Raw genomic sequence first — 14,874 nt, 5'->3', positions numbered from 1 at the left:
CGATACCGCACGTGTTGTGGTCGATCGTAACGTTACGAGGTAGGCGGTCTGTTTTCTCTCTCCGCACTCCTTGTACGCTGTTCTTTTGCATTTTCCGAAAACCAATGGTTTCGGTTGCAGCTGTACGTAAGGAGTTTGAAATACCGTCCCACTGTTCCCTTTTACCGTTAACGAGTGCTCTCAGAGAGCAGGAGTGTAAGTCGAGTAGAAAATCGTTCGGCTGTCGGTTGTGATTGCAGCTTCTCGACGTCGAACCTTCCTTGTGTGTGTTGACGTGTAGTTATTCCTGCACAGAGGCGGGTGCGAATCTTGGCTGCAACAAGATAGTGGTCCGAGACACTGAAGACGTGTCTTCCGATCAGCCTCAACCCATTTGGGGATGTTTCAACGTGGAGGATGAATTTACCGACCGTAGTGCCAAAGATACCTTCTTTGCCCACCCTGGCGTTAAAGTCGTCAAGCACCACTTTGATATCGTGGCGGGGCAGCTCTTATAGGTGCGCTCCAAGCGCTCATAGAAGACATCTTTTTGATCACATCGTCCTTCTCTGCCGTCGGGGCGTGGGCGCAAATCAGCCATATGTTGAAGAACTTTGCTATGATGCGAATTGTGGCTACACGTTCATCCACTGTGGCGAATGACAGTACTCGGCGACGGAGTCTCTGTCCAACTACGAATCCCACACCAAATTTGCGGTCTTTTATACGACCACTGTAGTAAATGCCACAAGGACCTACTCGTCTCAGGCCTTGTCCCGTCCGTCGTATTTCGTGGACGGCGGTGATGTCAGCCTTCACTTTAACGAGAACATCAACCAGCTGGGCAGCGGCACCTTCCCTATTAAGGGACCGAACATTCCAGGTCCATGCTCTCAAATCGTAGTCCTTAATTCGTTTTTCATGGTCGTCATGGTTCTTTTTCATTGGGTAGGTTTTTTACGTGGCGGGTCTCAAACCCAGCGCACAACCCTGCGGAGGGGATATTTCGCCTTCTCATATTAGCTCGTCTTTAAACGGATGTTCTTAGGCTACCCAGAGGATACTTGATCAAAGACCGAAAGTCGTGAGCTGCTTGAGCCATATGTATAATAATCATTTCTGGCCACGCCCAGACGATCAGGGACTTTTCCTCACTTTGCATTTTTCCAGTTAACCCTATACTGTTAGAAGCATAAAGAGTCAGCTGGGAAAGAGAGAGTTAGATAAAAGAAGGACATGGAGGATAAGATTCCCAATTGATTATATGATTTTGTGTTAAAAATAAATGATATCGATTCATAATTTTAAGGACCCGTTATTTAATCAATATATTTAGTTCCAGTTAATTTTACTGAAAATATGTACATCTGGTATATAAGACTGTCTAATATACTTATCAATGATATCAAAATGTTTCGTATCTACATACATACCCTCAAGATGATTTGTTCCCTGTTATTGGCGTGTTTTAGTACAATATATCTTACGGAATTTAGTAATAATCGATATCTCGAGATATTTCTCCCTCCTAACCTCGATACAACTTTCAAAAGTATTTAACATACATCTCTACCTGAACCCTGGCTTTAATTAAATGCTTTTAATAATTATTTTAGACATATTCAAGGACTGCACAGGTCAGAAATTGAAATAACTTGGGAGTGTATCCTATACTTCTCTATCTTCTCCGTTTAGTTTAACTCTTATTTCCTCTTTTCTTAAATTTAGCTTATTTTTAACCTAGTACAAAACAAAAATCCTGTTATTAAATCATCGTAGCGGTAAACGCCCATTCGTAGCGTACACCACAGAATTGCAATATTTACAAGTGTTTTCATTTCGTCACTTCCTGTATCTCAGTTCCGCCCTTTTTAACTAAGTTTCCTTCCTACCTTCATTCATCTTGATTTTCCCACCTACAAGGGAAAACAAAACAAGAAAAAGGCGAAATTCTGTTTCGCGTTGGCAATGCCGTTATAAGTAGCAGATTCATCAGCATTTTTTGCATCCACATAATTCAAATTTTCGAGACTTCATATTTTACAATTGCTGTGACATTGAACTCGCGCAATTTTAATATTTTAATTTTATTAAATATTACTGCAATTTAAATTAAATAATGAAATTCAACCCTTCCAATTTGGAGAGCGATGTGTGAGCGGCAAGTGATGAGAGCGAGAAGGAAAGAGAAAAAGAGCATTAATTTTTATAATGCCTCTGCGCTCAGCAAATGTGGCTCTTCTTTCTCCACTGTTTGGAATGCAATAAAAGTATGCTATAACTAACACCTTTATTAATACCTTGTGCACACTTTTATATTACAGATTTCGAAATTTAATTCCAACAACCTTTGTAATAAAATATAATTCCATAATTACCAATAATGCACGTATTCTACAGCATATGCTCGCCCTCATTTGCTCTTGTCAATTCTGCTGCTGATGACTTTCGGACTAACACGGTGGTGGTGGTGCTCATAACTATAAATGCGCTCACCTCATATCAACCCTGCGTTGTGTGTTGCAAAACAACCCTTAGCGCCGGCTGTCTATTCGTTTGTGTTTTTGTGCGAGCGAGTGACGAGCATTCGCTTTACTCTGGTCGTTGTCGCATATCCGCTGTTGGAAAATTTTGAAGAGGGCCGCAAGCGAACAATAACAACAACGCTTAGATTGTTATTACTGCAACACTGAAGGCACTGTGTGGCACCGTCAAACGAACCCTTATGTGTTTTGTGTATTTTGCCGCATACTTTGCTCACCGCTCGGTATTTTCCAGTTAGTCTATAATTTTCGGTAGAACATGTCGACCACCACGAACAAACTGTATGAAGTATTTTTGATATTTTACACGTTTGAGAGATAATTTTTGTAAAAATCATCTTATTTCTTGCACTTAAGTGCGAAACAGGGCAAAAGTTTGTGCTAAAATTAGTGACGCGGCTATATTTTCTGTTGCGGTGGCAGTGTTTTTTTTTGCAAATAAGCTCGTGGCTTAGCAGGAAAGTGTCGAATAAAACAACTTTTCCAGACTTGCTGTCTGCGTTTTGAATAGACAACCAGCCAGTCATCGCTGTGTATGTATACGGTGAAAGAACTAGCGAAATACATACAAAAATATACACACACGACTATATACATACATACACATGTACATACATATATAATAGTTTAAACAACGCAGCGTTGGGCCCCAATGATGTAAGCGTGAGTGTGTGTGTGTTGCGAGAAAAAAATTTCAAAATAGCAAATTTGCAGAAAAACGAAATATTTATGCGTAAATCCGTTAAATACTAACTAACAACCCCGCCCAACCAAACAACCACTTTTACATACCAACAACAACGTTGTAAACTGATTTCTACAAGCTGTGCGAAATGTGCAAACACTGACTAAGCCATTAAAACAATAAAAACAAGAACAAAAATATACATATAAAAAGAGCTAAAACTAAAAAAAAAAAAAAAATTAAAATAAAAAACAAGAACAAAAGTGATACAAACTACAAAAACATCAACCATTAAAAAATAACAATATGAAAAGCTGAAATTGGAAAACAAAAACAACCAAAAGCCGTCCGTTGTACATCATCAAACATTACGAAACCCAGTCCAAATCCGCAAAAGTTTCAAAACTGCGCCTTACATACATACAAACAAGCATATTTGCAACCCTAGATATACACACATACTTACATACATATGTGTAGTGCAGTGTTGGTGTGCATACCCGATTTCAATCGTTTCAATAACATTAACATAACTGTAATATACTCGCTACATAATACAGGCCATATTCTACAACAAAATTGGGCGCAACATTGACTGATTGATATTCGCATATACATGTACATATATACATACATATATACCATATATTAATATTTAATCAATAATATAAGTATATACAAAGTATATTATAATTTATACAATTTAATCTCCAATAAAAATCGTCGCTTTTACATACATACAAACATTAGTATATACATATGCCTATAATTTTTTATAATCATATACTACTTTCGCGTAAAACATAACACACGAAAAAATCGGAAAAATTCGCAAATCCTTATAAACTCCTTTATACAACTAAAAATCGTTCATCAATCACTTAGCTCGTAGTAGCGCTGTAACTGTTATAGCCGGCAACAACATGCTTACCTCGAATGACATTTACTGGTAAGTGTTGTTATCCTTTTTAAACAACAAATTGATAGATTTCGCCTACGCCGTTTTGTAAGAAAATTATAGCTTATTTTGCTGTTTTGAGTCATATACGGTGGTGGGCACTGAAATGAGGTTAGGGTTACTAAACTGACGTTTTAATGTGTTTGTGAATACTTTTTGGTTTACAAAATACATATGTACATATACTTATGTATGTACGTTCTGTCAGCTGTAGAGGTTAACTGTGTTGCTGTGTCTAAGTATGTATGAAAGTTTAATCGAAGACTCTCCATGAGTTCAGAAAATAGCAAAGCTTGTTCCCAGTGGAAAAGAAAATTTGTCCTTACTCTCAAGCTCACAACAGACCGAGTATGTTAGGTTAGCTTAAACCATCTGGGCTGACTTCTCAACAAAGACGGGCTCACACTTTATTTCCATTTAAAAAAAAAGTCACTCGGTACTAACAGCTCAATTTTTACTTATGTGTGTTTCAGCGGTTAATTTAAATGGATTTTGTAAAATTTCCAAAAGTTTTTCTTAGAAATCATTATAGCTAACACTATCTGTAGTAAAAGAAGTCACCACATTTTCTGTAGCTTAAATTGTCATTCATATATAATAGTCAATCGCCTACACGCGACGTTGGCGCCGTACTCCTCACCTCCCCATTAAGCACATATTTATTTAATATAACGTGACGTTGGCGCCGTACTCCTCACCTCCACATTGAGCACATATTTATTTTTACAACGACCTTTCGGAGAACTGTTTGTATATAATATATATTTTTGATATGCTTTCATTCCGCCTCTTCATTTTGCCTATTTTCAACAAGATGATATAACCATATAATAAAAACAATAATAGTAAAAAAAACACGCTGTTTCTGTCATTTTTTCTCCACCAGAGGCCCTATTATCCAATCTAATACAAAAATCGATAAAATATAGCCTTCACTATGTTGGTGTGCCGAACAGAGTTAAGCTCAGCTGAGGGTAGACCGCCGCGTTCTGTCGCTTTACCACTCTATCGGTCGGTCGGTGGGTCATTCGTTTGGCTGCTTGACAACCACGTTTTGTTGAGCGCCCGCCTTCTCACGGACATCCTCTTGCCAACAACAACGCAACAACAAAAACAAACGACATGAACTCTTATATACATATGTATGTATGTATGTCGGAAACAGATTTCTGCCTTTAAGCTGCTTGTCAGTTGCTTTGCCGCTAAAGTGTCTTTATATGTTGCAAATGGTTTCATATACATATGTATTTATTTACAATTTGTTGGAGAGCTACGGAAATCCCCTCAAAATTAAATACATATGTATGTTTTGGCACGCTTGTGCCGTTTTAGAACTGTCTCCGTGCCTTTCTATTAACGTCCGGTGTGTGTCTAGCTCGATTGAGCCGTGATTGGATGCCCTATAATTATTTTGTTAGTTTGTTGTTAGTTTGTTTATGAAGAATGGATTTTGTGTATATTAACTTAACACGTTGGCTGCCAATGTATCACCAGTGATACACGCCTAGGCCTCTAGAATTTAGGGGCTGGGGCCTTAACGGAAGGAGTTTTAAGAAAGACGTAAGTTAATTTTAAAAGAAAAAATATTTAATTTCATAGTAAAACACAACTTAAAAAAATAATACTCAATTATAAATAGGAAACTGCAATTCATTCCTGTAAACAAAAAAATTATATAAATTCAATGTATTTGCTGAAAATGATTGAGGCATAAGAATGGAGACCGAGGACATTGTCCGCAGTATGTGGATGCAAGTTTGGCCTTCTTCCTTGCAGCTGACGAAGAGGTTGCAGTCTTCAGTTCAGAATAGCTGCCTCCGCAGCGATATCTCTTTCGCCTTCCGTCCTTTGTTACTTCCACTGATGTCGTCGAAATGTGCTTGCCTTGAGGAGGTGTTCGCGAAATTGAAGCGCTATCTCTTCCACTTAAATTTAGAATTATATTTTGCCGAAAGTCAGATATTTTCATATTGGAATTACTTTCGTTATACAAAATATATGCATTTACAATCGCCGTATTTAAAAGAATATCAAAAGCAACTCTATGAAACCAGCGAATAGTTTTACGGAGAGGACTAAAGTAACTAGCCATTTGATCAGACAAATCAATTCCTAAAGTGGGAATAAATATTTTCGTATTTAAATAAACAGATTTTTAAAGCTCTCAACAAACCTTGTTTGCATTTGTTGTACTCCATTATTACATTCGGTTTTAAAACATCTTGGCCGAGTCTATTCTTTTTACCTGAAGGTACAAGTGATCCGTTGTTTACAGTGGATAAGAAACGAACTTCTCTTTTATCCCTCCAGTACCCGACTACGATTCCAGATCTTTCGAAAGTAACATTATCCCCTCTTTTCAGCGACCTAGGCAATTTAGGTAAGCCTCTCCGGTTTTTTCTTAGAGTTCCCTGTAGATGCGTTTTTCTATTTAAGAGAGCATTGCCTAATTCGATAGAAGTATAATAATTGTCGACCGTAAGTGTACGGTTCTCTCCAAAATAACCTTCCATCAGTTGAAGGCAAATATTCGTTGCAAGAGAAAGCCCCGTGGTTGTATCTGATTTTCCAGTATAGAGTTTCAAATTATATATGTAACCTTTTGTATCTGCCAATTTGAACACCTTGATGCCATACTTATGTGCTTTGCCAGGAAGGTATTGCCGAAATCGTAAACGACCACGGAAAGGTATCATACTTTCATCAATAACAAGGTTTTTTCCAGCTGGTTTATTTCGTTTAAAGGTTACAATTGATTCCTGCAAGAGTTTGTCAACTTTAAAAGTTTTAGACACTGTTTCAGACAACTGAGCGTTATCTGCAAAGTGAATACATTTTATCAAGATCTGGAACCGGTTACGAGCCATAACGTGTGGGACGAATGGATTTTTGAACAAGGTAGTTGCTTTCCAATAGTCCTCCATTGAAGGGTATTTTACCATACCCATATACATGACTATGGCAAGAAACTCCATGATCTCCTTACGATTCGTATCCTTCCACTTATTTATCCTGCTGCTGCTGCGAGTACTAATCCCACATATTTGATAATTAGCATTTCTATTTGTCTCTTTAACAATAATATCCAAGATATCATCGGTCAAAAACTTTCTATAATACTCAAATGGCGAGCCGGCATCATGTTGCGAAGCATAGGGTAGACTTATGCATCCCTCAAAATTTTTCAAAGTCGCTCCGGTGGCAGGCGAATCCCATTCTGTCGTAGTTCCCGTCTGATGTTCATCTACGATATTGCTAAAACTCACATCTTGGTCTTCTAGGAAACTGTCATCACTCGATGTATCACTGCTGGAATCTGGGATGTACGATTCTTCATCTGGACTAAAATCTTGTCCACTATCACTGGAATCTTCTGCTGATTCCAACATCTCCCGTATTTTCTCGGAATTCATAACTTCACAACTTCACTTCACTTTCTCACTGAATACTTGAACTGTTTGCTATGAACTCTAGCTTTACACTGATTTCCATTTCGCAATGTGATCACCGGTGATACACGTTGCAAAAAAATAAATAACAGTTAAAAAAAAAACAGCAAGTGTTCACCGGTGATCACAGCAAAAAAACATTCTCGAACGCGTCGGGAGCATGACTTTTATTCATGGTAAAAAAATCCCGTTGTAACTCAAAGCACAACATGTATTTTTTTGCTTGGGAGTAGTTTTTTGCTGTGATCACCGGTGATACATTGGCAGCCAACGTGTTAAATATAGGGTTCTTAAATTTTTGAAAATCCGGATGTTGATAATTTTGATAAACTGCCATAACTATGCGAGGATATAGAGAAAATGGTATTTTAACAGGGTTGTTATTTAGCACTCTTATTATCGGTCAAAAAATTAAAAAAAAGAGGTAGCTTGACATCAAAAAACTTGGAATCTTTTCACAAACACACATTTTGCTAATTAATAATGGGCATCCCACAAAGTATTAATTGTCCTAAAATTTTGATTGTCCTTAAAAAAATTACAATGTACTTTTTATTAGGCCTTTAATAGATCCATTATGTTTTTGTACTTGCTTATTGGTCCAACCTTTGAAAAAATATATATATTCTACTAGTATGTTAGAATAATGGAGCTAAGTATTCTTAAAACACGCCGAAAATGATGAACGTCCGTGTAATAATTAGATATTAGCTGAAAAGGGACATGCTTTTTTTAAAATCTCAAGAGGTATCCGATGGATCTACAGCTTAAACTCTTTCAGGGTTGCTAACAAGAGATTATTTAACCCAAAATGAAAGTAAAAAATTGTTTAGACTTAAAAATCATCTTCTCGCAGTAGAGAACACTGCGGGGTGGCTCCTCCGAAAAAAGGAGCAATTTAAGATAAGAAAATTCGTTATGCATCGACTTCGCACTATTTATAAAATCAAAAAAGTTATTATGTTACTAGGCCTTCACGTTGGGCTTCTTAACGACATATGTTGTCAGGTATTTGGTTTCTTATGATCCCTAAACCATTAATCTAAATGACTTTTCCAATTTACGCATTCTTTTTCTAAGTTGGTACCTTTACGAAACAACAAGGAGATGAGGCCTGATTCTACTTCTGTTACTCTCAACGAGTACCATATCACTAACTTAAGTCGTTGATGTTGAGAAGTTGCACTTGTTGTATAGTGTTTTCATTATTGGATATTGTTTTAAAACCATAAAAGCTTGGCAGCAGTTCGATAATTTCATACAATAAATAAATCGTGCGTTAATTTTGGAACCTCCTTTATATACATACATACATATGTACATAGACTCTCCTTTTTATTTAGAACATCATTAGCATTCGAACATACCATGAAAAAGCTTGTGCGAACGAGTTAAATAAGTAGCCTTGAACTATTGGCTCATATCGTAGTCGAACATTCTGAGAATAATAAAGTTTTCCATCATTCACTCGTCCTTTACTTTATTTATTTTTTCTCTTCAATTTCCACACATACGTATTTTTTTATTTATTCGTTATTTATTTTGTTATTTTTCTTTCTCTACTTTTTAACATTTTGTTTCTGTTTTGCTGGCAAACGATTTTGTGAAAATGCCAAGGTTCATGTACATTGGCTCTTTCAGTCAACATCAACAACCTTCACTTCAATTGAATTTTCCCTTTTCACCTTTCACTCGTTCGAAAATTTATTTGACATTGTCCGCAATTCAGTCAAATTCTTTGTTCCAGTTCGCACACAATCGATTCAGGAAATTGGCTGTGGCTCTCATTTGCATTACTAATGGAAAGAAAGGAAATAAACAGAGAAAATAAGAGGTTTAATTACACCTCTATATGAACACTTACTCCTTTGCTCAAAATTATTTAACATTGTTATACGAATATACCATAGCTGCATAAATATTGTATACACAATATACTTATATTCGGTGTTAGTTTTTTAAACTCACGGTACTTACGGTTGCATATATAACCTTAAACAAATCGAGATAGATATGGAGTTATATAAATATATAAATCCGGATGTCTGTCTATCCGTGCAAGCGATGACAACCATGAAACAATCTTTTAAATTCCTGATTCTTTCACGCAATAAAGTTAATTAACCATCAAATATGTGCTGTACAGTCCATATACATAGCTAATTTTTACCGAACATATCGGTCAATCTGTAAAGTCTAATATTGAACTTCGGGGAGAAATTATTTTTATGACTGCATGCCATTGTGTCAAAAACGGGTAAAATCGGGTCAATACTTCCGTTAACAACCATATACTTCATATAAAGATTTTCGAACTTCCAATTGACTTTTCACATACAGACTCTCTTTCTAATAACAATATATCCTATGTCTAAAATGGATTACATCAAAGCAGTACATCACCTACACCTCATATACTTAATATAAGGATTTTGAAGTATCTACTTGACATTATATTGGTCAACCTGGAAGGTTTCTTAATAAAATTCAGAGATCATACTACTGAGAACAAAAAATAGTAAGACTTCCCTCGAAATATTTCTTTTCTTGTTTGGAATGAGTGTCAGTGACATCTGTGATAAATGTCAAATCGAAATAATCATTCGTGTTTAGTATACGCTTGTCTTTCTGAAGTACATAAAGTGCATTCGGCGGATGAAATTATTCGATACGCCAATAAATAATAAGAAATTCTTCAACAAAGAAGTTACATTAAATTTTTGTGTGCGGAATCCAATTTCTAGTGCCGAAACGTTAAAAATGTCGAAAGAGGACTTCGGTGAAAATTGTTTGTTAAGAACAAGTGTTTTTGATTGGTAAAAATTATTCATCAAAGAGGGTCGAGAGGGTGATGATCAACACGTCAATAAAATAAAGGAATTAGTACTTGAGAATCGACGATTAGCACTGAAACATTATTGAAACATTTGCGATGAGTCTTAGATCTATGCTTATGACTCGGAAACAGATGTTCAGCCAGCCGAATATCGTGGTAAAGGTTAGACGAAGTCAAACTGTCAAGCAAGAATACCATCAGGTTCTTCAATAAATTTTGTCGTTCGATAAGAGAAGGCGTTGCTACTAGCTTAAATTTATTTGTTTTGTTGGTACACTCTTCATGTGAACGTGTTTCATTTCAATCTGTCAATTCATTCTTTGCTTACAAGCCGTTTAGTGTCGCCGTGTCACAGTATTTTTTTACAATGAAAAAAATTTAATATTTTTATTTTTGGAAGGTGTAACACTAAAAGAAATTCGCGTTAAAAGTGTATAATGATTGTTCACCTACAATTAGAACAGTGAAAAGATGGGTTGCTGGTTTTAAACGTGGTCGTACAAGTCTTGAAGACGATCCACCTGAAGGACGCATCAACACCAGAAATCATAGCCAAAATACAGGATATGGTTTTGGAAGATCGTCGATTGACTGAGAGAGATTTAGTAGCGGCTCTACACATCTGATTAGGCAGTGTGAACCATATTTTAAGTGAAATTTTGGGTTTTAGAAAGCTTTGTGCACAATGGGTGCGCATTCGCTAACAATGGAACAAAACCACATTCGAATGCGACTGTCTTAGCAACATTTGGAGTGTTTTAAAAACGATAAAGTGGATTTTGTGCATCGATTCATCCCTATGGATGAGACTTGGTTCTATCACCAAGATCCTGAATCAAAACAAGAGGCTAAAGAGTGGTGTGAACTTGGATGTTCGGATTCGAAACGAGCTCGTGTCCGGAAATCTGCCAAGAAGGTTATGGCATCCGTTTTTTGAGATGTGAGAGAAATTTTGTTTGTGGATTACTTGCAAACTGGTAAAACAATTAATTCTGAATATTATTGCTACCTTATGGACCAGTTGAAGGAGAAAATTCGTGAAAAAAGACCCGGTTTGCAGAAGAAAAAAATCATTTTTCATCAGAACAATGCATCGTGTCACAAGAGCTATTCATAAAAAGAGGCCGGAATTATGGGCCGACAACTCTTGGTTTTTGTACCACGATAGTACACCGTCGCATATTGCATTGATTCTTCGTGAAGTGTTCGCCAAAGTTTCAACCATTGTCATTACTTTAAGGGGGCGACATAGATTTTGAGGATTAAATTAAGAAGTTTAAAATTTTGCTCATAGTAGTATACTTTTTGGTAATGTTATGTCGTAATGCCAAAACTGAATAATATCGGTTCAAAATAATCCTAAGGACTATATACGAATTACAAGTTTCTTGTTGAATTTAGTTAACGTATAATATTGGACATACTATAAAATAATGTTGAAAATGTGCATATAATGATTTTCATCAGTCTGCAATGAAGTTGGGTTTTCCCATTCTCTAATTATTTGGCAGTTACAAAAATGTAATTTTAAGTAGTTGAAATCTAGTGAAAACTTTTTCATAAAAAAAATAATTATTTATGTGACACTGTGCTACCTAATACGCTCTCTTTATAAGATATATGACTTGTTGCAGTAGTCAACACCTATTATCAGCATGGGCTTGAAGAGAGAGCAATACTCAATACTTTTTCGAGAGTATTTTTCGAAAAAAATTTTCTGTTGCTTAACTTTCGTTTTTTAATAAAAGTCAAACGTTTCTTTAAATAAATCAAAAACGTTTTAGGATATCAATGAAATTCTTTATTAGTGTGAAAGTACATTCGTACGAGACACCATTGCATCCCGAATAAATTACGGTTTGGTCATTGGACCGTACTTCTTCCATGATGATCAAAACCGGCACGTTCCTGTGAATGGTCCTCTTAAAACTTAAATGTCGTAAAAACTGTAGATTTACTCAACACGCATCTGTACTATACTTCCTAGGGTGGGTCAAAAAACAAATGTTCTGTTTTCGCTTGGCACCCTGTCAAATTGGGTGAGAGAGACCTGTTTTTTCGAACCATATCCCGTTTCATATAGTTTGTAAGAAATTTAATGATCTAGTTTTTTCCTAACCGTTTAACAGATATTACGGGTGAATATTGACTATTTTATAGAATATGTTGTTTTTCTTCCTTTTGAATTTTTTAACTAAATGAAAAAATATTATTTTGAATACTTCATTTCTTCAAAAAAAAAATATACAATAAAAAACCTCACATCTATATATTACTTTGAAAAATATCTCCCTTCCGCCTTTTTGTCTTTTGAATTTCGTGGCTATGTATAAAGCGCTCATAACCTCGTTTTGTAGGCTATGTTAAGACCTTTCAAAGATGAACCACGGTCAGGACATAGGATAGGATTTAGTTCTTTATGTTAAAATTCAATACATTTCATAAATACAAAAATTATATTTGAAATAATGAGCATTTGTTAAAAAATCATGTTTGTAAGAATCATTTGAATAATACTGTTATTTTTGAGTTTTCTAATGTGATGTCGTAAATAATTAATTTTTTCCCGTTAACATTGCAAACGCAGGCTGAACTCTACGATATTTATCAAAACAATGTACTAAGTATTGTACCCATTGAAAAGGTCTACAGAAAACTCCGTGATGGTATACTAAGGTGACATTGTATTTATTTTGAAAATTCTTTATTTATTCTTCCAAATCAATTTCATCCCCTTCAAAGTAATCCCTTCCCGATGCAATGGAGTTATGCCAACGAATTTTCCAATCTTCGAAACACTGGTTGTAGTCACTTTCCGGGATGGCCTTCAGTTCCGTCTTCGCTGCGGCTTGAATCTCCTCTATCGTATAAAAACGGTGTCCACGGCGCCAGATCCGGTGAATACGGTGGTTGCGGAACTATATGGGTTGAGTTTTTGGCGTAATGAGCACGAATTACGAGGGCAGTATGGAATGGTGCATTATCGTGGTGTAAAAACCAAGAATTGTCTTTCCACAATTCCGGCCTTTTTAGGGGGATAGCGTTACGCAAACGACGCATAACGTTCAATTAATATTCCTTGTTGACTGTTTGACCGGTTGGAAGGAATTCATAATGCACAACACCACGATAATCGAAGAAAACAGTCAACATGACCTTGATTTTTGAGCGACTTTGGCGCGATTTTTTTGGTCTCGGCTCTCTTTTGGCACGATATTCGCTCGATTGATCGGTTGTTTCGGGGTCGTAAGCATAGATCCAAGTCTCATCGCCAGTCATAATGCGTTTCATGACACCCTGGTAGTCGGAAAGCATCGTTTCACACACTTCAACGCGACGCCTTTTTTTCCAAAAAATTCAATGTTTTCAGTACCAGTCGAGATTTGACGCGCTTGAGGTCCAAAACATCCTTCAAAATGGTATTGGCTGAGCCTTTCGATATGCCAACTTCATCAGCAAGGTCTCTAGTTATTAATCGACGGTTTTTCAACACCAAATCTTTGATTTGTTGAACGTGAGCTTCGTCGGTTGAAGTTGATGGTCGCCCTGGACGCTCTTCGTCTTCGACACGTTCACGGTCGGCTTGGAACTCACTATACAACTTGTAAACATTTTTTTTAGACATAGTCTCATCACCAAAGGCTTTCTGCACCATCCTCAACGTGTCCGCAGCAGAAAATTGATTCCGTAAACAAAATTTAATGCAAATTCATTGCTCAACAAATTTTGACATCGCAAAAAAAACGAAAAATTCACTTTTAGCAGCTCACAAAACGACACGTATCTCAAACACTAATGAATATTTTGACATGAAATTTGACATAAATGTGACTGACAGTACTATCAACCTAAAAAAAAAATTCTCCAAATCCTTCGACGCGCGCAGTTTAAATTCAACCTTATTTTTTGGGCACAGTAGTATGTCTATCTCTTATGGATATCCAATAATATTTTTTGTGGTTTACTTTTTACGACAAATAATAGCTTATTTTTTAAGCGATTTTTACCAATACAGTATTAATCGTTATCCAATTAAATACTTTAAATACATTGTTGATTTAATATAGGTCTATATGGCCCTGTACAGCATTTGATTTAAATGAATATTTTCGAAGATATTACAGATTTAAAAATTGCAGGACGTAGCGTTTGCGGGAGCTTGCCATAAATAGCGCGTCGAAGACCGCGGTTCTCCCTATAACAACGATCGGACGCGTTTATTATCGGAGCTCTCTAGCGAGGAATATTTAAACCGGTTCATCATGTGCAGTCCATTATAATGTCTGTCGATTAGACTCCAGTGTGAAATGATGGAACCGTATTTCTATTGTCATACACCGACGCAAAAATTCGGTTTTATTACGATTAAAGAGCACTCTAACACTCCTTAGAGTCAGTAATTCGTTATTTTTGTTAGATTATGA

The 14,874-nt window shown here is 36.3% G+C and overlaps 1 protein-coding gene across 2 annotated transcripts in view; it reads left to right on the top strand.

Annotated features, from left to right (window-relative positions):
* LOC120776470 (IQ motif and SEC7 domain-containing protein 3) overlaps window positions 1–14,874 on the top strand; it is a 177,401-nt gene that overhangs the window by 62,677 nt on the left and 99,850 nt on the right. The window contains exon 1 of one of the 2 annotated variants that reach the window (XM_040107143.1): window positions 3,993–4,156. The exons of the other annotated variant lie outside the window; for it this stretch is intronic. Coding sequence (XP_039963077.1) covers window positions 4,131–4,156 — 26 coding nt within the window. The 5' untranslated portion in view covers window positions 3,993–4,130. Of the gene's footprint in view, window positions 1–3,992; window positions 4,157–14,874 lie in introns of those variants that run through there. 2 annotated transcript variants of the gene reach the window in all.

Source organism: Bactrocera tryoni, chromosome 5 (genome assembly GCF_016617805.1).
Source record: "Bactrocera tryoni isolate S06 chromosome 5, CSIRO_BtryS06_freeze2, whole genome shotgun sequence".
NCBI classification, from domain to species: Eukaryota; Metazoa; Arthropoda; class Insecta; order Diptera; family Tephritidae; genus Bactrocera; species Bactrocera tryoni.
The sequence above is the reverse complement of the archived record's forward strand: the minus strand, read 5'-3'. Positions and strand labels throughout refer to the sequence as shown.